The following is a 25,395-nucleotide window of genomic DNA, read 5'->3' on the forward strand; positions in this document are numbered from 1 at the left end:
AACTGGGGGTGCAAAGGAAAGAGTGAGGAAGGAGTTTGCAGGTGCAAAACCTGTTTGCAGCCCCTGGGACTGCATCTCTGTTATTGCATCTGAACTGGGCCTCAGGTTGCTGCATCTCTGCCCTGTACAGGCGTAGACTGAGCATTGTGCTAACTATGCAAGAGAATAGGATCCTGGCATACTGGTGACCTGTGCAATTTGCTGAGGCCACTCTTGAAAGAAAGATTCGCAGTTGAAACAGGTCTGTGTTAAAATTGCAGCTTGTGCTCACTTTTTTACCTTGTAATGAGTGTGGTAGATACGGTTTGTACTGGTGTGTTTACCACAAAAACATACTGCAAGGAGACAGTTCATATGCACTTAAAAACAATGTTGCCACCATGTTATGGGGTAGAAGCCAGTGCACACTAAATGTTAACATGTATTTGCCTCTGCCATCAAGTGTGTGAAGTGTCTCTTACTTGCTGCATCCCAGCAGTTTTTGTTTTTGTTTTAGTCAAGTGTATTGATTTTTACAGTAATTTTATATAGATGTAGGAACTTCAGAAATGCTACCTTTTTATTTTGGTTTCATTCCTTCACTTTGATAATTTCCACATTTGGGAACTGTCCCATGTCCTTGTTTTGCACTCTTCTGAAAGGATTCTGAAAGTGGAAATTAGATGGTGAAGTGGTGCACCACATATTCTGATATGTGCCTGTGGAATTGTGGAATTTTTTTAAGGAACATTGATGGAGTGAGAGGCTGCACGGGCCTCTTGAAATTCATGGGAAGGAATAGGAAGAGGGTTTTTAAGAGAGTTCTCTCACCTGTGACTGCCTTACACATGCATTCCTAAAGAAGCCATCAACATCTGCACTAGAATTATATGTTTTCGTATCTGTGGTGACTTTGCAGATTTCTGTACCGTTTTCTCATTCACAGCCATTTGCATGATGTGCTGGAATGCTGTCAAACAGCTAATCTCTTTCTTCCCTTTCTCTCCCACAGCCCCTGCAAATTGATGACAATTTCTGTGGTCAGGATTTTAACCAGCCATTGGGTGGAACAGTCACCATTGAAGGTGTGCCGCTCTTTGTGGACAAGGAAGATGGCATGACATCAGTGGCTGCGTATGACTACCGTGGGCACACCGTGGTCTTTGCTGGGACACGGAGAGGCAGGATAAAAAAGGTAGGGGGCAGTGAAGCTCGCTCTTTGGGGTTTTGTAGGGTTATGTTGCTTGGACCATAAGAGGGCAAAAGCAATGGAATGGAAGGGGCGGATATTTCAATGTGCACAATTTCTTCATAATCTTTGGAGCTATTTCTGTATGGAAGGATTTGACCTTGAACAACTGTTACTTGCTTTTTTCTAGTATCCTTTGCACCTGCTCTTTCAGCAGAAGTATTACCCTCTGTACAATCTCTCCTGGGGCAGAAATATTTTAAAAATACAGGCCAATATTACATGTCAAGTGCCTTTTTCTGTGCAATGTGCTAAAGCCAGATTGCTTTTCTTCCTGTCTTTAGCAAGTCTTGTAGGAAAAATAGTAAATAGCAGACTCAGCTGGTCTCTTTTAAAGGTCTCCTTAGAGCAGGCTTCCTTTTCGTTTAGAGGACCTTTGCCAGCCTTTTTGAGGTTGCCATCATTTCTGCTCTACCTGCCTTTGCCATGAAGTTGCATTGCTACTTTCTTGTTAGCTTCTGCAGTTTTGCCACACACATTTGCCTGTGTTACACTAAGCAGATGCATTTTGGGGGGAAATTCCTGAGGACGATGGCTCTGCTCTGTCAGCAAGAACCAAAGAACTCTGATAACTGTGCATACGCCTTGGAGACTGCAGAATAACTCTGATGTGGATGATTTAAAACATCTGTGGTCCTAAGTCCACAAAGTAGAGGGAACTCATCCTTCCCCAGCTACACAAAGGGTTCTTGTTGTTGGTAATTAGCAAATAGCTGTATGCCTCTCCTCAATATCTCCACAGGGCATGGGTTTCCTGTTATCATAACATCGTTCCTATAATTACAGCTGGCTATTCCCTGTGTAAACACAGCCGGCAATAACTGCATCTTCTACCAGGCAGAATTGTATTTAGGGCCTTAGCAGAATTTTTTAGGAAGCACCTAATCAAGTAGGGTGGGACGCGGGTGGCGCTGTGGGTTAAAGCCTCAGCGCCTAGGGCTTGCCGATCGAAAGGTCGGCAGTTCGAATCCCCGCGGCGGGGTGCGCTCCCGTCGTTCGGTCCCAGCGCCTGCCAACCTAGCAGTTCGAAAGCACCCCCGGGTGCAAGTAGATAAATAGGTACCGCTTACCAGCGGGAAGGTAAACGGCGTTCCGTGTGCTGCGCTGGCTCGCCAGATGCAGCTTTGTCACGCTGGCCACGTGACCCGGAAGTGTCTCCGGACAGCGCTGGCCCCCGGCCAATAGATGTGAGATGGGCGCACAAACCCCAGAGTCTGTCAAGACTGGCCCGTTCGGGCAGGGGTACCTTTACCTTTACCTTTAATCAAGTAGGGGGCTCCTCTTTACCCAAGGCATGTTGATACTGGGGTCTGAACTAAGGAATGGCTTGAATTTTGAGTTGCTTCCACCTTTGATATTTTTGCCCCTCCCTGGCGAAGGTTCTAATTTTCAAAGCTTATAAGTATTTTCTAGTACAGAAGTCGGTGTAGTGTCTTTTGAATGTGAATGTAGAGAGGAAGGCATGCAGTGGCTTAGTATATGCATTGGATGTATTAGTCTCTTGGGAAGAACAAAATCCTTGTACAAACAGAGTATATAATAGATGCAGGTGTGCTTTAGTGGAAGTCAGCATGTGCTCATCAAACTCAGCTGAGAACGTTTTACATTTTGCTGCAGAAGAGGAGCACCCAATAGCCAATTCTGTGTCCCTGAGGAGGTGTACATGTATGACACATGTGTGAAAACGTGTTTAACCCATTCATACTTAACGTGCATTTTTTAATATGTATATCTTAAAAGCATAATGTGTGAAGTGTTGGGTTGTGGCCCTTAAAATTGTGTCTTGGAAGCATAGCTTAGGAAAGGACTGGTGCGCAACATGCTAATTATGGATGTGGGGTGGCAGGAGTTTGTTGATCGAACATTCTGTACACTGAATTTGCTCTGCATCTTGCCCTGCTTGGAGTCATCTTGTCTATGTGGAATGTTTTTCTAGCGCAGGGAAACTGGTATCTACGTCTAATCCCTGCAGACTAAGAACAAGCAAGATACTGATTTTTAGTTCAGTGAATCTGGAATGCAAAGACTGGCCTGAGGCCAGGTTGAAGGTCATTTTTAGGATATGTGATTAAGAGAGTGTAGGCCCCACATAAGCGGAGAAGAGTTGTTTTGTTTATTAGGAGGGTAAATAGAGTTGGTTTTGGAGCTTTTTTTAGTCTGTAGCCTTCTCAGCTCAGCACTAGGAAAACTGTGAAACCCCAAGGTAGTGTCGTAGCTGTTGTATTACAGAAATGTAGGTGTTTTGTTCAATAAGAACAACCTAGACTCTGCCACTTTGAAGCGAAAACTCATCTTAGCCAACTTTGTTCTCTGCTCTAAATATGAGACTTCCTCCTCAGAAAAGACAGCTCATCTAGACAGCAGGTGAAGTGATATATCAGTATTTTAAGAGAGAACACACCCCATGAGGTGGCCTTAAGACTGACCTTATAGGTCTCCCTTATCACTCAAAGATTACAGATATTTTGTTTTAACTGCCAAAGTGGGTTACTTCTTATAGGAGACTAAATTCAGATACAAGGTATTGGGAGGAGTGGCTTTGTCACAGCTGCTTCATGAATTAAGGTTGCTCTACATCAGGGTTTCCCAAACTTGGGCCTCCAGCTATTTTTGGACTACAATTCCCATCATCCCTGGCCACTGGTCCTGCTACCTGGAAATAATGGGAGTTGTAGTCCAAAAACAGTTGGAGATCCAAGTTTGGGTAACCTTGCTCTACATGGAGACAATCTCTAGGTGTGGAGACATATATGTGCTTTAGAGTATGTCTGTGGCACAAATGTTTTCCCCACTGCAGATATGCAGATTCAGTAGATGCTGTTATGTACAGAAAAAGTGTAATGTAGAGCATGAGGTCTTTTTAATGGTGGAGCTTGGTGCTTTTTTTATGTCTTGGGTATATGGTAAAGCGGGACTACACCATTGAGAGAGAGGACCTGGTGTACACCTCTGTTTGAAGTTCTTGAGCTAGCAATCTACGCTGTCAGCCACACTTCTGTAACTGCTAGGACACCCATGCTCTTGATTCAGTGTAGCAGTCAGACTTCATTCCCTTTTGGGCAGTAGCACCTGTTCTTGATATTTCCTGACTTCTTTCCGATAAAAAGAGGCACCAGAATGGCTGGCGGCCTCTAGTCCAAATGGATCGTGAGAGATTTCACTTTGTCAGGGCTTTGGCTTTGTAGCCATGAAGACTGAGAGAAGACTTAGGCAGATTGTCATCCCTTTCGGATTGATATGTGGTCTGCAGTGATTGGTGTCTCATTTCTACCATTTTCTCTTCCACTTTTAAAGTTCCAAATTGCAGGCTTTAAAGAGTTCTCTGCTGGGGCAGTTCTGCATGTGTGAGTGTGTGGACGGACATGTGGCAGGAGGATAGATGAAACCACTGAGATGGTGTGTTTTAGCATCCAATTATTTTTCTCTGGTGAATCCTGATGTTTGCTTTGTGTCCAGAAATTTTTTTCCTTTGGCAGTAGAGGGAAATGAGGGGCAGATGGGGCTTGTCAACCTGGGAAGGTTGCCCTTCAAGGAGAAGGAAACTCTAATCCTAAACCTCTGCTGCCTTGCTGCTATTTTCATTCATGAGAAAGGCTTCCGGAGTAAACCCAGAGGAAAAATCTATGGGGGAAGAAAATACTAAGGAGTAAAACCTACATGAATCCAGAATGAAATCCCTAAGATGGTTGGATAGCGTCTTCTACGCCTCCCTCCTGCAACCAGGTTGGTGCCAAACATCATGCTTTCTACGTCAGCAAGGCTGGGAGGGGAGTTTTGTCCAGTGAGCAGCCAGGGACCTTCATACACAGTACCCCGGCTTGCACCCTGGAGAGGGCACTTCAGTGCTCCTAACACAGAAAAAACAACACGGGAGGCAGCAGTTAGGAGTTACCAGTCTCTGCAGCCACAACAGGCATTGTGATTCTCCAGTGGGTTGACTTCATCCCCAGAGGCACAGTATCTCGAGGCAGATGGCTGTCAACAACAACAAAAACATTCTGCCTCTTCCCCTATTTTTTCCTTTCTTCCTGCCCTTTTGAGTGACATATTGTTAAGATTGAAGACACAGTTGCCCTGCAAAGAAGCACAGAAGCATCTTCTGGGTCTACAAAGCAACCCCCCCGGTAGGCAGGTTGGTAAAGAATGCAGTTATAGGGTTAGTTAGGTCTGAAACTAGTTTCAGCTGACTTTTCAGAGCATCCCTGCCCTCAACTTTGCATGCCAGCTAGTCCCAAAGAATGCTAAATATAAGCAAACGTGCAAACAGGGAAGAAAAGGATCTGTACCTTTGTCATATGTCAGTTTTGAGTGCAACATATAGCGGGACTGTAGTGGGACTTAACCCCCTGAAGTGTCTGCATATGTCAGTGTATAAAGTGGTCTGTGTCCCCTGCTTTAACCTTGAGGTAGTGGTGTGTGTGTGTGTGTGTGTGTGTGGAACTCCTGGGGTGACATCGAGAACTTGGTTTTTTCCAGCAAGGGCCGCCTGACTGAGATTGGAAGATGGGAAAAATGCTGCCTCAGCAGTTACTTGATCCTCCTAGGGAGCCCTGTGCAATCAGACCCTGCCCCTGGCTGTCTCTGCAGCTACAGCAGGAACACAATTCTCCCAGGCTTCCTTCACACTTGTTCCCCCAACCTAGAGGTAAATAGAGGATGGGATGTGTGGCTTCAGAGATGTATATAATGGGAGGCATTATGTGAAGACTGCAAAAGAGATGGGGAACAGTTCTTATTGCTAGGCATAGGACAAAATATTTGAGGGACGCAAGGCCCGAGAATTATAGGCAGTTTGCTGGCTAGGAAATGTTGCAGGAAGGACCCTGTGTGACACTGGAATTAAGTTTTCCTAAAGGCTTCCTGATTGTTTTGACTCCTAGTTCTTTTTAAAATCCAGTCCCTGTGCATATATAACATTGGGTTGTAGCCAGTATTAATCCTTCTCAGAGCAGAACCACTGGAATTAATGGGCATGTCTAACTTAAGGTCCATTGATTTAAACGAGTCTACTTTGAGTAGGATTAATGCTGGCTATAACTCCTCACTCTCAAAAACAGAGAGCAGAAGCGGATGGGTGAAATAATGGGTGAACTTTCTACAGGGTGAATAGCTGGAGATGTGGGGCAGTAGCATAGCCTTCCATGCAGCTCACACAGTGGCTGTCTGCAGTTTCTGTCTCCTGGCAGGGTTGTTAATCCTTTCGCTTAAAAGCAGCAAAGCTTGTGCCAGAATTCCCTTTGGCACTTTGGTGAAAAGGCTGATCCTGGCACTGTGTGGCAAGGAAAATCTTCCCATCTCCTGTTTCTCGTAAAAGGAGGTAGAACAGATGCAGTCCTTGAGAAGGAATGTGGGCGCTGCAGAAAGGGGTGTGGCTAGCTTAAGGCATGCTTCCTCAATGTGCTCAACAGTTAGCTCAGACTTTCCCTTGCCAGTCGCCTATGGGTGTGCTGCCCCTCAAACATGTATTTAGAACCTTCCAAAGGCTGCAGACACACCATACATTGAGCTCCCCAAGAATCTTGGGAAGTACAGTTAAGGGTGCTGGGAATTGTAGCTCTGTGGGGTGAATTGCATTTCCCAGGATTTTCTGTTGTGTGCATCCTTTGTGTAGTATGTACGAAGCCACAGTTCGATGCCACTGCCTGGTTTTTCTACTTCAAGGTGCGTTCACCACCTCACAGGAGTCACTCTCATGAAAACGTCATTACGAAGAACAAAAGTGTTGCTTGAGCTAGGAGGCTGGGGTGGAGAGGACAGGAATTATGCTGAAGAACCTTGGGCTGCATCCTCTTTCATGACTGTTATAAATATAGAATAGCTCTCCTGGTTCAGGGATGGAAATCCTGTGTCGTCTTGTACTACAGCTCCATTATCTCTGACCATTAGCCGTGCTAGCTAATGCTGATGGGGATTTGACTCCAGCAACATCTGAACGGTCACAGGTTTCACCTCCCTGCTCTATTTAGTCTGTGAGCTGGGAAACTGCTCTCATTTCTCTGTCACTTGGAGCAGTTTGCACTGGCAGAAGTGCTTTGGCCACCAGTATTCAGTGATCATAAGACTGGAAGAAATCTCAAAGGTATTGAGTTGAGCCTCTGTCCCGCATTCAGGGTCCCCTCTCTGGGACTTAGGTGTACTTTGTTGCATAAATGGTGGCTTATGGATTGTGTTCATTGTGTCTCAAGGAAAATGACCTAATGAGCTTGGAAGGATAATCATATTAAGAAATGCTGGAAATGCTTAAAAAGATATGACTTCGCTTGAGTTAGAACTCACCAAAGCTCAGCCCCAGGTCAGGGTATTTAAAATATTTGTTCTGGGCATGTGATGTCATAATACAGTGGATTAAATTCCTTTCCCTCCACTGAGAAGTAGCCATACCTTTCCACTGAATGAGACCTTTCAACAACTCAACCATGCCTTGGTTTGTTTGTCTCAGGAAAAGACAGATGTGCATGGAGAGCTGTTGTGTTTGCAAATTCATGGGTGCATACATCTGTAGTCTGAGAAACCCCACTGCCTGTGTTGCTGGATATGGGCTTCCTGCCTAAGTTTGTGCAATATTGGAGGTCAAAGGGGAAGATAGACAAGCCTTCTCCAGAAGATGGCCTTAAAAGAAGATTGTGAGCTCATGTCCTTGTACAATGACCAGGGCCCCTCTTCTCCATGGAGAGCAGCATCTTCTCTTCATGCTATCCTGCCCTCTTGCATTTGTTCAGGATGCCAGATGCAAACGCACAGAGCCCCTTTGTCCCAGGGAGCAACAGTGCAGTCTTGGCCCTGTTTGCTGTGCCTTGATAGACATGCCTCAGACAGTTGCCTCTCTGAGGATGGTCTGCCAGCCGGCACCTGTTGCAGCTGTAGCCTCACCCTTGACCTGCCCTTCCTCATCCTGTCTCTTCTGTCACCCCTCCCCCCTTTCCTTCCCTCCCCATTTCCCTTGTGCCTCTTTCTAGCTCTGCACTGAGAAGGGGATTGTCTCATTGGTTCGCGCAACTGGATGGCAATTTCATATCTCAGCATTTGGGAGAAGAGGGGCAGGGGCAGCGATGATAATCTGGAGCATAGTTTTTCTTTTGTCCTCCTCCTCCATCCTGGAGCTCTTGAAAGCGAGACTTCAGAAGTTCTTCTGTACATATATTTCTAGCTGCAATTGAAACTAACAGGTCATACATTACACTCGTCAACACCTCAGTTTCTTTAAAGCTGGTGTAATCATACACATTTTTAAGACAAGTGACACTGAAAACATCATGACACCGACAGACTGGAAACTTAGGCAAGCAAATAAAAGAATCTAATCTTTTTGCACTGACCTTCTCTCTTAGGTCCTTAAGAAGTAGGATTTCTTAATTTAGAACTTCCAAAGATGCAGGAATGTGGAGTTGTGGGTGTGTATCTCTGCCCTCCTGTACTGATCCCACTGAGGTGGAGGGAGGAGCCTAGCAGTTTCTCATGAGCTCCTACTGTGGTTCAGGTAACAGCATTGCTAGGCTGCATGCACTTTTGTTTTTCTTTGTTCCTGCTGCCCTCCTTTGGGTCCTCTCTGCTATTAGTACATTTTATGTGCTTCTGCAAATGTCCAAGATTCCCCTAAGTATGCCAGGAGCTCCCTCAGTTTGGCTGCTAAGGGATCAGCACACTGTGCCTGAGCTTGGCATTAGCATGAGTGTTATGCTCTCAAGGCACTTTAATAAAAAATACCTGTGCATCTTCTTCACCTTAAAGAAATTATTGGTAGACACAATTTCTCACCTAAGCCTTTGTGGGGTCATACGAACAGCCCTGCTGGTCAGAACACAGGCTAACAGTGGGCAGCCAGAAGCCACTAAGTAATGCTAGCTATACAGGTGTGACTGTTGGTACATTGATTTACACCAGGGATAGGCAACCTAAGACCCGGGAGCCAGATGCGGCCCAGTCGCCTTCTCAGTCCGGCCTGTGCATGGTCCAGGAATCAGTGTGTTTTTACATGAGTAGAATTTGTCCTTTTATTTAAAATGCATCTCTGGGTTATTTGTGGAGCCTGCCTGGTGTTTTTACAGGAGTAGAGTGTGTGCTTTTATTTAAAATGCATCTCTGGGTTATTTGTGGGGCATAGGGATTCGTTCATTCCCCCCCCCCCCAATATAGTCCCTCACATGGTCTGAGGGACGGTGGACTGGCCCACGGCTGAAAAAGGTTGCTGACCCCGATCTACACACACACCAAAAAAAAACTCCTGGATTGTGGCCAACTAAGTTCTACTCAGAGTAGACCCATTAAAATTAATGACTCCATGTTAGCCATGTCTGGTCATTTCAGTGGGTGTGCTCTGAGTTGGCTTAACTCCTCTGAGCAAATGTCTGTCTGTCTGTCTGTCTGTGAGTGAGTATAGAATTTCTAGCTTACCCAAATGCAGAAAACAGGCTTCTGGCACAAAGGGAGAGAGAGATTGAGAATTGGAATTGCGATGCTCCACTTCAGCCTTGTAATTAGGTGTTCATGGATGCCTACGGCAAGTAGAAACTGCCTTTAGGTGCCCATTATTATTGTATGGGAGTCCTCATCCCCCTCTCTCCCAGAAAGTGAAAGTGAACAAAGCCACAGCAGCCACTGTTCCTGGGGGAATATAGCTGGGAGCTGTGGCTGCTGCATTTGTGCATATCTTCTCTTGCTGTCAAAAGAGGGAGAATATCAACACTGGCTGCCCAGGAAAGCACTACTGCCTTTCTGATCTCTGTTGCTTTCCTGACAGAGAGACAAGGGGAGAACTCATGTTCAGTCAGAGGTAAAAGAGGAAGGGGTGGGTGGGTGCAACTTAGCTAAAAACAAACAAACAAATGTGCATTTGTTACATGGCTAAAATGGAAATTCAATGGGGCAGCTGCACTGTAGGAAGTTATAGTTCCTCTCCCTGATTGGTGGGTTTCTCATTAATTTACTGCTATACAGACCTAAACAAAACTGCAGTAAGTAATCATAGCAGGAACTGATAACTTTTTAATCACTAGATATTTTGTTATTTTGGAATTCTTTCACCTCTGTGGTGTTATAGAAGAGATTCCCTGCTGGCCTTCCCCAAGTCCCAGTCATTACATTTCTGTTGTCATGGGATTGTTGTGCACAAATGCAGTGATCTTTGGATTTGCAAAGGTGACTAAATGTGAAGATGACATTTTCATATGCTAGGATTGCCACATAGAAGCCACATCCTCTTTGTACTCCCTTGCCTGCGTTGTTTGACTTGTGGTCAAACAGACCACAATTCAAACAGAGAATTACATACTGTATTGCTGTTTTTCTCCACACCAACTCTTTGTTGTTCTTTGTGATTTCCTGTGGAAGATAGTGCAGCTTTTCTACCCCCTTGGTTTTGCCAAAATCTCCTCTTCTTCGCAATTATTTGATTATAATTATTTAATTGGATCACTCTAGATATCCACCAATGCTGTGTTCAGTTTAGATTAGATTGGCATTGCAAGGGAAGAAATAAGTACTAATTATGAATACTTAGAGCATAGCTTGAGATAGGAGTTCTCTGTAGCTTGCTGTATGGCCTTGTGTATTGTCCCAGTTCTTGGTTCCTCCCTGTTTTTGAAAAGAGCAACCCACTTATTCAGACAGCCACCATCTGTTATTAAACCTACAATGGTCCCAAGAAAGACAGAAGTCCCTTAAATATTGATGAGGGAGAAATGAGACCTTTTGAGCCTATTGCCTCAGGCACTTGGGCATTTACAGATTTTCTGTCACCCTGGTTGGAGTGATGGGGGAAGAGGAGAGATTAAACATTGTGAACCTCTTGGAAGGGGATTATCTGAACACCAAGTTCTGTTGGAGTTTTTATTTGTCTCTCTCAAGGTTGTTTACACAAGTTATCTAGGCTCTATTAGAAGAAATGAGAGCCTTTTAGAGCCAGACTCAGTTCTAGCCAGGAGAGTTTCTCTGTAAATGAGATAAGGTTGGGGCCAATGAGATTAGGATTAGGCCTGGCAGGGAATCTCTTTAGAGATAAGAGAGTGGGGACGCCATAAATAAGGCAGGTAAATTCCAGAGGGATCTGTAGGGGATATCTTAAGGGTTATTATATTTAGGGACTTCTTTCTCAGAGATGTTGGCCAAATATTAGTCTTAGCAGAGGATTCATGTTTATTTCATGATTGGAATGTAAAGGTAAAGGTAAAGGTACCCCTGCCCAAACGGGCCAGTCTTGACAGACTCTGGGGTTTGTGCGCCCATCTCACATCTATAGGCCGGGGGCCAGCGCTGTCCGGAGACACTTCCGGGTCACGTGGCCAGCGTGACAAAGCTGCATCTGGCGAGCCAGCGCAGCACACGGAACGCCGTTTACCTTCCCGCTGGTAAGCGGTCCCTATTTATCTACTTGCACCCGGGGGTGCTTTCGAACTGCTAGGTTGGCAGGCGCTGGGACCGAGCAGCGGGAGCGCACCCCGCCGCGGGGATTCGAACCGCCGACCTTTCGATCGGCAAGCCCTAGGTGCTGAGGCTTTTACCCACAGCGCCACCCGCGTCCCGCTGATTGGAATGTAGTGGTTTACTATTTCATTATACTTTATCAACAAACTGATCTGAACAGTTTATGAGGAATTGAAAATATGCTGATTGTTGCATTGAAAGATTAGGATGTTCATCATCAAAGTCTATGAGGAATAACTTGAGAGTTGTTTTTGTCAAGGTACCTCCTGCTCTGTGACAGAATCTTTTGTATTATTTCCAGTCTAATAGTTTATTAACTTCATTGACATATCTCCCATGAAAACTCTCAACTGAAGCAGAAATTGCCAGTCAGCATAGATGACTTTTACACAAGACATCTTATTTTATTTATGTATACAGTCAGTTACTTTCTGTAAACATGAGCTTTCTTTGGTTGGTCACCACAGAGCACGAGATGCTTTTAAAAGATTTGGCCTTAGGGGGAAAAGAATAACTGTCCTTGGAATATCCCCGCTATCCTAATCTAAACCTAAGGCTTGGTGTGTATTTAACCATAGTTAAGAGATCCCTTACTTTTGCACATTCCTTTTCCTCCTCTGTTCTCCTTGAGTTTATCTTTGTGCCCCTTCCCCTACATAAGACTCCCAATGGAGGGTATATTTTTAGCAACTTGGAAAGTTTGGGAATATCTGTCTGGTGTTACTTGCCACCCTTTCCCTAGTCATCACTGGATCATTGTTTTGCATCAGCCTCATCCAACCAATAAATCTGCATGGCTTTCTTTTTGTGTGGTCATTACTGTTTCCTCTGTTGGTCAGCTGGATTGCTTGAAAATGGCCACCTGATTAGTCTGCCTTGGGTATAAACCCTAGACAATGGTATGCTTGTTTTTGTGTGAGAAACTCTATACACACACCCTCCAACAAGAAGACATGAGATGTAGGGGATTTTGCCAGTATAAGTCTTTTAGTTATTTCTTTCAGTTCATGAGGATTACTTCCTTACTTTAGAGACTGGGTGCTTTATATAGTTCCCACCCCCACACCCCGAGAAGACAAAGAATGGACTTGTTGAAGCAGAGGGCTCAGAGTCATGAGATCAGGTTCTATTCTTGGTTGCGCCACAGACAGTGTAATCTAGGCCGTGTTCCTTCCCCTTTAATGCTTTGGTACATCCAAGGGAATAGGTGGTTTCCTGCCTTATCGTTGAAGTCATTGACATTTGTGGCGCTCTTCAAGGCCCCGTTCACCCTCCTTAAGCTTTTCTTACCTTATAACTGGACTTGGACAGGTGGAGGACACTTTCAAGTGAAAGTCTGCCTCTCTAACATGGGGCACTAAGGATAGAAGCATAGTGGGAATAGTGAGATGAAGTAGGACATGTAGAACGAAAACATTTTGGCAACAACTTGAACAGCTACGAAGTTTGGGTAGAATCTACATCATGGCTGAAGCACAGACAGCCCACCCCCATCTGTTTACATTCTTGGGATGCACTCTAAACTTACCCCTTCCTGTTCGTGGAGCTTTGCTGGGCAGCAGGGCTCGGCTCACATCTGCAGCCCTGGTACTCTTAGCTGCAGCTCAAAGTGGTGGGTGGAGCAGGACAACCGGGCCCAATGCTGTCAGGTGATGACAGTGAGACTGGCTTGGGATTCAGTGGATCCCTGCTCTTGGAATGTCCTATTTTGGAACATTTGAAGGATCTCACCAGCAGGCCTCTCTGCCCTGCACACAGGTTTGATGGTTGATGGAAAGCTACCTGAGCTAGGAGAGCTGGGTGGAGGGGCACTTCCACCATTCAACACACACATGCATCCCAGTGTAGTGAGGATGGGGCACAGATTGTTCTGTTAGTGTGTTAAAAGAATTTGTGTTTCTTGTTTTATGCAATAGGATAAAATAAGAAAGAAAAAAATCCTGCCAGTTTCATGTGCTCGGGTTTTCCCTCTGTGCTGTTGGACCATGAGAATAATACCTTCAGTTGTGGTTTTAAAATCTTGTTTCTGAACCAGTAACTGGAATTTATTTTGATTCTGTTTCTATTCTAACAGAAACTTCCAGTCAAGGATTCATTTTCCTTTCTTTAGGGGGTGGGAGGGAGGGGTTTGGTTTCTAGCTCAGATGCAATATGTTTTTGTGTTGTTTGACTGTCTTTCTGTTTTTTCCCTTCTATTAAAGGCCACCTTTCCCCTTCCTTGCTGAATTTCAAATATCTTTCTCTTGGCTCTGTACTGTTCTGTTGTTTTGTTGGTAATGAATAAATAAAGCTAAATTAAAGTGTTTAAAATGGATTCCAAGGCTGAATCAGTTCTGATTTTGGCAGGATACATGCATCTTTTCTTCCTGGTGTCAGGAAGAGACATTGACCCTGGAATTTGGGGGAATGTTTTCTTGTCTGCTTTTGTCTGTCCAGTCTCCAATATAATTCCCCTAACCCAGTTTGTTTCTCAAACCAGATGGCTCCTGGTGCTAAGGCATTAGGGAGGTCTCCAGAATCTGCACCCCTCCACTAGAGTTCACGCACTCTTCAGCTTGTTTATTCTCTCCCATGGAAGCTGCAGCTGATCTGGCCTCATTTCTGTTTTTGTTGGCTCATCTTCTTTAATAGGAATAACAACAATAAAATAAACAACCTCTCTGTGTTAAGTAGGTTATCCTGCCCTGGCTATGCTCTGTTCATCACTTCTGCTGGTGAGCTAGAGTTTAAGAATTAATAGCCTTGTCTCCCCATGTCTATGATGACCTGAGGCCTAGTTTTAACCAGTGTCTACAGAGTACCATGCTTTACATTGCTACTCTGGGTGATATTCAACTGTTTTACTCAGAGTAGGCCCATTTCTTTATGTATTTATAGCCTACTATTTTCTTATGGTGGCATACAAGGTTCTCTCCCTCCTCATTTAATCCCCACAGTGATCTTGTGAGGTAAATTAGGCTAAGAAGCCGTGATTGGTCCAAGGTCACACAATGGACTTCATGGCCGAGTGCGGATTTGAACCCTGTTCTCCCAGATTCTAGTTTGATCCTCTAAATTAATGAACATGACTAAGTTAGGTCCATTAATTTCAATGGGTCTACTCTAAAACATATCACCAGTTTTTCACAAGGTGGTGTTGTTTTTTAAAAAGAGAACTAATTTTGCCTGAGTAACTGTCTTCAGAAATGCTGTCTATGCCAAGTTCCATGGTATACAGTTAAGCCATGGAATAATAAAATGTCGCTCAGATTTGGGAGGAAGATGGGGTACAATCAACTGCAGTTCAGTGCACTTTAAAGAGAAGAAAACCAAAATCACATCAAAATGAATGGGAGTAATTTGTTACCTCAAGATAACCTTGGTATTCTCAAGGAAATCCTAGGGAGGCGATTTGTCATGTGTAGACGAGGCCTCAATGATCATTTAAACACATCCCAGGAGCAATGAAACAGTGGACTTTGAAAGTGAGAGAAGCTGGGATAGATCTCTTCAACAACCAGCGTATTGTACAGCCCAGTATGTTACAGTTCCCTGAAAGAAACAATTTCCCCAAAGAGTATGGCTGGTCTGAAGAATTGCAAGATTTCGAGTGCAAGGTATTACCCTCCGCATTCAAATGCAGAGTTTAGGAAGAATTCCTATCAATTAAACTTGAGAATGCATCTCCTGTACTTTCTACCTGGTTGGCACCTGGCAGAAACTGGGGCCAGAAGCTCTGGGATAATTCTGGGAAGAAGCGGCAACAACTGTGGCTTGCGACTTCCTGCTTGTGTTATCCAGCCTGCCCTGGCAATGGTGCTCGGGCTTTCGTACCTCAGTGCTTAGAGGCGAGGCAGCTTAAAGAGCTTCTGGCTGCAAATTTCTCTGCTTTGACTAAGCGTGTGAGATCATGTTGGTCTTGTAAGGTCGTTGCTTCTCATGTGACTGTGCTTTGCTGTGCCTTGTGAGGCACAGCATGGCTGTTAAACCATTTTCATAAAAAGGTGCCGGGTTTGTCAACAACATTATAAGGCACAGTCCACCAGCAGGAAAAAGGCCATTTCTCTCTTGCGTCACTTTTCCACCTCAACTGTCAGATGGTGCTGCCCCGGACACAGTTTGCACCAGTTCTGTCTGTTATTCCTTCTTAGGTCACGCTGTTCTAAACCCTTCAGCCTCTCTTTAATTCACAGCTTTCCAAAGGCTTTTCGACCTTGGCTTCCTGTCACTCCCACCCTTGCAGCCTGCCCTTCCCAACCCCTGTGATGTCTCTCAATCAGTCACAGTGAGCTCGTGACACTCCAAGCTCTTTGCTCTTGTCTGTAATCCCATTTACTGCCTGTAGCCCTGTTGACAGGATTGACTGGTGTGTCTGTGATGTAGCTGTGCGTGCGTATGTCTTGGTACTTCTTTTTAAAGTGTAGATAGTTTTAAAAGAAAGAAACTAGGTTCTGCAATCAATAAATGGACGTTCTGAACTGAGAGTGAATGAAGCCGTAGAAATATATTTGTGCAGTATTATTTGTGAAATTGTGAATGTGCTGCGAGGAATTTGGATAAAAATAGTGGGGAAGAGTGAAAGCAGCAGATTGCACAATGGCAGAGGTAATATTACATAGTTTTCCCTGGGTTGCCAACCTTTTTGAGGCCTGCGGGCACATTTGGATTTTTGAGCGGGTACTGTGGGTACCACCCTGTCTGGTCAGTGTTCTTCCCCATCCTCCAGATCCGCCCCCCTCCAAGATACAGAAACTGAGAAAGTGCATGGCATGAACACACTCCCTCCCCTCTAAATTGAATATATCTGAATCTTGAAAAGCACACAATACCTAAAGGGAAGTGGGATAGAATACCAGTCCTCTCAACTTCTTCTTTCAATTCTCTGTACTTTTCAAGGGAGGAAAAGGAAACCACCCTCAGCACCTCATGACCAAGAGGGCAGTGTGTGTGTGTGTGTGTGTGTGTGTGTGTGGAGTGGAGGAGCTCAGAGACTTTGTGGGTACAAGGGGAAGTCCTCAAAGCCACCACCACATCCACAGGCACCACATGGGCAGCCCTAAAGTGTTTTGTGGGATTAAGTTGCACTCCCTTTCAATTTTTGCCATATTTTTAATTCAAACTTCACATCATACAATACAATAAAAAACAAACTTATCTAAATAAAAATAAAATGGGAAAAGGAAAAGAGAAAGGGAGGGGGGGGGAATACAAAGCCCTCTTTCAAAAGTAGATCTTCAACCTTGTTTCACACAGAAGTGGGTTGACCCTCCCAGCTCTCACCTGGGAGCTTCTCTTTTTTCTCCCACCCTCCCACCCTGGGAGATTTCCCCTTCCCTGCCTCTCACAGTCTTTCACCATCCATCCATCACCTTCATGAAGATGCACTCCCTTTCCATTATAAACCCTGCTTCTAATTTCTGACGGAATGACAAGAAACTGCCATAATGTGTTCAGATTTTTATTTTTTTTTAATTCACAATCGTAAGGGCTGGGTGCTCCCCCTCTTCTTCTAAAGGGAGGCAGAAATAATCAGGCTTGTGAAGCAGTCCTGCTAGAATCTAAGTAAGAAAAACAAATTCTATTAATTGTACTATGATTGCAGCCACACACAGATTCCTAGACTTAAAATGTACTAAAAACAACTTAATATTCTCAGAATGCCCTAGAAGTGCATTTTCCTTGAAATTTTGAGAGACAAACCAGTACAGCGGCAGAGTTGGATCTCAGCCATGGCTTCCCCTTGCAAATGCTAGCAGAGTTGCTCCTCTTGCAACATTTTCCTAAGTAATGCCTTTGGATAACTACTTAATAAACATTGGGCCTCCTTTCCTTGGCCTCACAGTGTGGAGAGGGGAGCTCACCCTCCCTTTTAGCAGACTCTGTGTGAACTTGATGCCTTTTACCCACCTGCCTGTGCTGTTCCTGCCCTCTCACTTGGGAGTTGCATTTTGGGGAATAGGATTCCTTCCTCTTTTTGCACCCTAGGGAACTGCTTTAGGAGCAAAAGCAGCAAAAGCAACCTTATAAAGACTAATAAATTTGTTGCGGTGTAAGCATTTGTGAACTATGGTCCTGCTTCCTCAGATGCATTTAGAAGCAGTTAGCAGCTGGCCCCATCCCTGCTTCCGTGCTGAGCCTTTGGCTTCAGGGTGCTGGGCTGACCTGCCCTGCTCTCAGTCTGGAATGTCATATGCTTGTCATGTGGAGAGAGCCTCCCACTAGAGCCCCAGGGCTTAGTTGCTGTAGCCAGCAAAGGAGAGCTGGACCCACCAAACAAGGAGATTGCTAAGCCAGCTGTCTTGTGCTGCACAAGGGCCTTTTGTTCTCATTCCTGGGCTTCTTTCTGTCTCTTTTTATCGGGTTTCTCTCCTCCCCTCGCTCTCCCATTCTCTCTGCAGTCCCTCTAGGCACCCCTGTTTTCTTATTTCTGAACGCAGGTAGCTCCCTCCGAGGGTGTCCTGTATCTTCAGGCCCCATGCGTTTGCCTGTTCGGCTCTGTATCTCTTACTCATTTCCTCCATTCAATAGCAATAACGTTAATGGCATGACAAGGTAGCCAAGTGTTGCCAAAGCGAATCCATCAAATACTTCTCAGCTACTCCCCAAACCCCCTGGGAGCCCTTTAAGTGCAAGCCCTTTTAATAAAGGTAGAGGCTGGTAGCTCTGTTGTGTTAAGTTGGGGAGTGGGAGACAGGAGAGAGAGAGAGAGAGAGGAGCTTGGTCTGGCTGCAGTAAGAGCAGTATGTGGGGGAAGGCAAATATCCTTTCCTGCATCCACTGGCTGGGAGCTTGTGTGCTCTTTTGTCAGCATCTGGCTTTGTGGAGCCGGCCAGTTCCAAACAGGATGTTCCATTGTTGCAGGAAACAATTACAAATCTATCATTAACCATTGGCCTCAGAGAGAAAGGACAGGTTTAGGGCTGGTGGGAGTGGGGTGGGTTTGACAGCAGCCAAGTGCCCTTCCGCAAGTGAGCTCAATGAGACCCTTTTACAAACCGGATTGGAGGCTCTTCCTCTCCTGTGAAGTCTGCCCAGAGTCTCCAGGCTGGCCGACTGGCCGGAGGCAGCTGTGTGTGCCAACTCAGGACAGAGGTTTCTATTGCTAATGTCTTACTGTGATGTTCTTATGACCCTCCAGCTTAGGGTTGCATTTTGTGTTAGGTTGAACTAACAGGGCACTTCTTTCTAAAGTAGTCTTAACCAGTGCTTTTCTTTTAGGGGAAAAAGGTGCCAGTAATGCGTACTCTTGAGTACCCCCAGAAACATAATATTATTGAGAACGATCATATTATATTTTAATGGTGTTTCTACCTGGAATGAAGACACAGAAATAGCCTGGCTGTGCATGCATATTTGTCATGTTTGATAATTCTTAATCTTTGTGCCCACCCCAAAAGAGAATTTAGACATGGAATTGATGTGTGAGAGCATATCTGTGTTGCAGAAAAGTTACATGGAAAGTGGTCATCTTTGATTACAAGCAACAGCTGATCTGGCACATCCAAACGATTTGCGACTGCGCACGTGTGCATGGTACTGAACCCTGAAGTAGCCCCAGAATGTCATAAAGCCTTCATGGAAAGAGGTCGAACTGGGTGGGCTTATGCATGCTCCGCTGACATGTGAAGGGGTCCAGAACGGAACACCCATGCAAAATGAGGATTGTCTGTATTTTGTCATAAATGTATCCTGGCCTCCCCCTCCAAGGAACTTGAAGCATTATCCATGGGATTCTAGTGTGTTCCATCCAATAATTGATCAGGTCCTGCTTAAGAGAACACAGGTGTCATCAAACCATGTGCAGCTCCTCACCCCACCCCAGACCTCTGGAATTGCTGTTTGCACTTGTGACTTGGACTGGTGTGCGTTTTCATTGACCAAGTACTAGAGCTACTGCATAACTATAGTCTTTTCCTTTCCTTAGGTCACCTGTGATGCATGGGCAATAACATTTTGCTGAATCTGTCCTATATTTGGAACAGTGTAGAAAGATAAAAGAAATGAGGAAAACAGCCCCCTGCTTCTGTCTTCCAGCCAGCTTTATGCACAGTACAAGAGGCAATAGCAAACCCTGACATACTCACTCCCCTGCCCCTTGAAAGTGCTGAGCTTGCACATCTCCATTGCTTCTGTTCCTCAGTGACTGGATAAGGAGCCGTGCATAACCTCTGTTCATCAGCCAGCACTTGCTGCTGAATTAGATGGATGGAAGCAAAAGGCAACTCAGGGTAGCAGGCTTTGCACAGACACCTAAACACTGGTGTCAATTAGGAAATGTTGTATTTATCAGGGTCTCCCAGCAGTGTAGTCAAGACAGCTCAAACATTCAAAGCCTGCGGGTGCTTCTCCCTCCCATTAATATGACTGGAAAGAGTGGAGGGGACTAAATAATGCTAAAAGCCAAAGAAGTAATGAGCTGATAATAGACAACAAGCTTGACATGAACGAATGATGTGACTCCTCAGAGACTGACGTCGTTTTCTGAAAAGTAAACAGGGATGAGTTTGTCTCTTTCTTTCTATATTTTCATAGTGAGGCTTGGGATAAAGTGTGCAAGCCTGACACAGCCTGATTCTTTCTGGTCAGAGGCAGATCTATAAATCACAGGCAAGCTTGGTTTATTAGGAATTGTTCTCCTGCTTTGTTGTGTCTTAGTGCCCCATAAGATATGGGCATATCCGAACCTCCAAGTCCTTAGTCTGCCAGATAGGACCAAATGCAGTTGCCCTGATAGCAGTGTTACCAGTCTCAGCAAAACATGACACTTCTAAACACGGGATGCACATAAAGTTTCAGGCTTGCCTCCACTTCCTCAGCAGGCAATGATTGTTATAGGTTGTGGTTTCACTTTGCACCAGGGTGTTTTTGGACATACTTTCACAGCACAGGAGCAGGAGATGTGGAAGGAGAATAATAATAATAATAATAATAATAATAATAATAATAATAATAATACTTTATTATTTATACCCCGCCCATCTGGCTGGGTTTCCCCAGCCACTCTGGGCGGCTTCCAACTGAATATTAAAAACAGTACAGCATCAGACATTAAAAACTTCCCTAAAGAGGGCTGCCTTCAGTTGTCTTTTAAAAGTAAAATAGTTGTTTATTGCTTTGACATCTGCTGGGAGGGCGTTCCACAGGGCAGGCGCCACTACCGAGAAGGCCCTCGATAAAAGGTACTATGTACAGCCCATGTGTGCTTCTAAGGGACCAACCTCTGTTCCATAGTTAAAAAGCTGTCAAATGGTTTCTCTCCATCCTCCAGTTCCCCTGACCCGCATTCCTCGCCTTTGACCCAAGCTTCTTTGCATAAAAAGAGAGGAGCAGTAGATCCTCTGCAAGTGACCTGGCTCCGGGGACCCCTGCAGGGAAAGGGGTTGGGGTGGCAGTGATGAAAAGCTTTACCATTGAGATGGAAATGAGATGGGAGGCTAAAATTCTTGAGAGGGTCCTCCTGTCGGGGATCATTGTGTCCATTTAGAAGCTGGAGCGCTAATTAATTTGAGCCTTTCTGTTGGCAGAATTACTTCTACATTGTCCCCCACTGGAGGGGGAGAGTGGAGAGGAGGAGTGTGAGACAGCACCACAAGGTGAATAATGGAGGTGTCTTTTCTAGAGACAGAGGGGGGTCTATAGATTGTGCTGGTGTGGAAGGAGGCTGTTCCGGTATCCAAGGCAAGCCTTTGTCCCTGGCTAACACAGATTAATGGTGCTAGTGGAATATTGCCTGCTCTCTGTCTCATTCTGATCTCCCTTCCTGTGCAGGCAACTTTACATTTTAATGATGTATATGTGTGTGGTTAACTCTTTCTCCTATCCCATGTCAATAGACCTATGGAGGATTGTTCCTTGGGTGAAGGACAGAAGTTGCTTTTTTAAAATTTTGGACAGCAAAGTATTGCAAAGAATCAAAGAAGGACATAACAGCCTGGTTCATTGTCAGTTATGGAGAAAAGCAAAGGTGCTGCAGTCCTGGCTACAGAAGCTGCAAAGATCATTTCTCCTCTAAGGGAGTGTTGATTCTTAAAAAGCTAGCAGGAGTTTTGAAGCTGTGCATATTGAGACAGTGGTAATAATACCAATACTACTACTACTAATAAATTTTATTTATACCCCGCCCTCCCCAGCCAAAAGCAGGCTCAGAGCGGCTAACATCTGTTACGGAAAAAATCTGGGTGCGGGGTTACTCTGCCACCCAGCTCATCGGACTAAGTCCGTGGGTCCCTGTGGAAGAAAATGAGCTCAGCCGGACGCAGGAGCAAACTGCAGAAGATCCAAGTTTATTGCGCAACAGGTTCAAGGCGAGATTGAACAGCGAGAAAGGGGTGGCATGAACTTTTGAGATTTCCCTCCATGTCCCAGAATACAGTGCATGAAACGTCACGAATACATTATGGGAAGGTTGGGTTTCACAAGTTACATCATGAATATACTTTACACGTCATGAATACATTATGAAAAGGTGGGATTACATTAATTAGCATTTTCGGATGAGGGAGGGGGGATATGCGGAGCGGGAAATATACATAGATACACATTTATTGAGTACTGGTGGTGGCAAGACAATGGGCCAGGAATATACATCGTCTGTCACCTAGTATTGCCCGAAGGAAGGATTTGCAAAACTATCTGACAGGATTAAGAAGTTCCTGCGTACGTGACCTGCCGCTTTGGGGATTATGGAAGTAGGGACAGCATCATGGAGTCCAAGGGGAACTGAGTTGAATGGCACCGAGAACGAGCAGATCAGAACCACGGCTGATTTTATATCAATTTTTGAAGATTTCAGTGATTTCTAAGCCACTCTGTACTAGAGAGCAAAAGCAGAAACAGAGTGGATACATTGTGACAGGATTTTGACAGTATTACTTGAGAGATTATGGAGGACAGGGGAGGGGTGATGGAGTCCTAGAGAAATTGAGCAAATATATTGTAGTGAAGAAGACATTGCCCCCCCCCCCGTTCCGTATCACATCAAATATATAACATATTGCCATAAAATCAAGCAATCAATTAAAATACATCCTAAAATCAAATCAGAATCAAAGTGAAATCTAATCAGGTGGCAACTCGCAAATTAGGGATGGGGACCTTAAATGCTCACCAGGCCTAACTGTTTATACTGATCTTACATGAGCCTGTGAGAAAAGTTGGGGGGCTACTTTCATGCAAGTTCTTATAGGGAGAGAGGGGGAGTCAGACTGGACCCCGGCCAAAGGCCTGGCAGAACAGCTCTGTCTTGCAGGCCCTGCGGAAAGATGTCAGAACCCGCAGGGCCCTGGTCTCTTGTGACAGAGCATTCCACCAGGCCGGGGCCACCGCTGAAAAGGCCTTGCCCCTGGTCGAGGCCAGTCTAATCTCCTTGAGGCCCGGGACCTCCAAGATATTTGCGGACCGTAAGGTCCTCCGTGGGGCATACCAGGAGATGCGGTCCTGTAGGTATGAGGGTCCTAGGCCATAGGAAGCATTGCAGAACAAGAGGTAAGGGAAAGCTCTTTGGCTTTGGGGTCTGGGTTGCTCTTTGACTTTGTAACGGTTTCCTTGCTTTGTTGCCTATATTTGGGTGAAAATTTTTGGCTTTAATGGGGTCAACTCTTTGGCGATTCCCTCTGGACACTGCACTGAGGATAAGAGTTCTTGCTACTTGCAATTCACATCTTGGCTGAGTGGGTTCCCTGTCAGAGCAGAAGTGTTGCACGCCTCTTCGTCTTGCCTCGTCTGATGCAGCATGGCTGAGATTGGCTTAGATGTTAGTGTGTTAGCAAGGACGGCTTCCACAGCTCCCACCACTTCTTCTTATACGTGTTCTTACACAAGTGCGATGACAGGGTAAGTCACCTTTTACTGTTCCTTCGTGGCTTGACCTCTGTGGTTCCTATGGTAACGACCAGCACATGTGACTAAAGCTGTGGAGACTTCCAGATTGGGAGGAAAATCTCCCATAAATCACAAGTGAAGTGGAGGTGCAGGCAGCAGTGAAACAGGGGGAGGAATGGGGAGGCTTTGGGAATGAAGGGCTGCTTCTGTCGATGCAAACTGTGCTGGCTGGTTCTGCCATAATTCTTGGAGCCTTTTGATAGTCGCAGAAGATTCAGTTACACTGCATGCCCCCAGTAGGGGCACTGCATTTTTAACTTTGACTCCACCTGCTTGGCCAAGGCATGCAAAAGCTAGAGACAGGCTGCTGCTGAGTCCCACTTTATCCCCCTCGTTCTCTTTTTGAAATGAGGAGTAAATGCAGGTGACCTCATGATTGAATCAAGTCTGCTGAGAAGGATGGAGGTGCGATTCAGGCAGGCCTTGGTGATCAAAAGCGAATAGAATGAAATTTGAGATGGAATTCATTCAAGGGTGAGGGTATGTGTGAGTGGCAGGGGCCTGTTACAGGTTTCTTGCTGCTAATGCGAAAACAAACAAATCTGTGGCAACACTTTGTAAGGGGAACTTTTTGATTCGCCCCATATTTATTTCCCAGTAGATTATTTGAACATGTGCCTCAATGGCAGGAGCTAATCCCAAACCCACCAAGGGCAAGAGGAAGCTTGTATGGGATGCTGTGATTAAAGCGATGTCTCGCAGTCTTGATTGTGTCTGAATTAGATGTAAGCAGTACAGTGTGAGGTAAACAAACTGGCAGATCAGGATCACCGCAGTAATCTGTGGGTGTGTTACATTATTGCAAACAATCAAAGGCTGTGTTCATCAAAGGGCAGCCCAGATAGGGGGTGGCATACGGTGAGGATTTAGGCATGCAGCTGGGTTTAGTGGCTAAAGAATCTAGTCAACCAGTATGGGGAGACCTGTGTGCTAATCCCATCTTAGGCCACAATGGTAAAAACATTGGGGGTTTAATGTGGTGTTTCAAAATTGATGAGTTTTATAGCTTCTCAGCCTTATCCTCCACTAGAACTCATCAGAGAAGTCTTGCGTAGCTGACATCATTAGCATAATCTACTCAAGGGGAATCAAAGAATATTTGAGGGACAAAGAAAGAGCTGTGGGTCAGGAATCAGGAACACACTTGCAGTTGGCTGTGAAGGCTTCAGAGAGTTAGTAGGTCTGGTTACAAATATTTTCAGAATATCAGAAGTGGGAATATGAGGGTTGAACATTCGAGCAACATAGCCCAAGGTTCTAAGATCAACTCCAGGCATTAACTTCTACTTTTCCCACCAGCCAACATTTTATTTGCCTCATTGTGGTTTGTATAATGTTGGAAACCGGTTTATCTTGATGCAGATCAGTTTCCTTTGCTTTTCATTGTGCCCTCCACACCAAGCTATGGAGCAAAAGGAGGAGCTGCATTGTAGCCCCAAAGGTTTTGCATTGTGCACTTTAAAAAGCAGCAGTGAGGACGGCAAACCTTCCTACCAGTTTGTTCTTTCCATTCTTTGTTCCAGGAAGCTGAGGAGGACAAATCTGAGGATACATAGCATGATAATAATCGGACAACAAAGATTTCTGAAACAGCAGGGCATAGTGGAAGAGTTATCAATGGGTACAATACAACCCAAGATTACCTAAAGGGCTGGATTTGACAGCTGATGCCTAAAATGTCTTCATAGCGTAGAATATATTTTAGCAGAGACATTGTGATTGCAGAACCCATTTGCTAATGCTAAACATCCTTGTGGCAACTACAGCAATTGCCTACATGAAAAGCAATAACAGGAAAGCTATTGAATTTATTTTCAGCATCCTTTTAATGTAATTTAGCAGCTGGAAGTAGGAAAGGGAACCAGCACCATGTGACAAGATATTTCATT

At 45.0% G+C, this 25,395-nt stretch overlaps 1 protein-coding gene across 4 annotated transcripts in view; it reads left to right on the forward strand.

Annotated features, from left to right (window-relative positions):
* PLXNA1 (plexin A1) overlaps positions 1 to 25,395 on the forward strand; it is a 343,514-nt gene that overhangs the window by 75,020 nt on the left and 243,099 nt on the right. For all 4 annotated transcript variants that reach the window (XM_082209182.1, XM_082209180.1, XM_082209183.1 and 1 more), the window contains exon 3: positions 992 to 1,174. In XM_082209182.1, coding sequence (XP_082065308.1) covers positions 992 to 1,174 — 183 coding nt within the window. The remainder of the gene's footprint in view (positions 1 to 991; positions 1,175 to 25,395) is intronic.

This window comes from Podarcis vaucheri, assembly GCF_965113315.1.
Source record: "Podarcis vaucheri genome assembly, chromosome: 2".
NCBI classification, from domain to species: Eukaryota; Metazoa; Chordata; class Lepidosauria; order Squamata; family Lacertidae; genus Podarcis; species Podarcis vaucheri.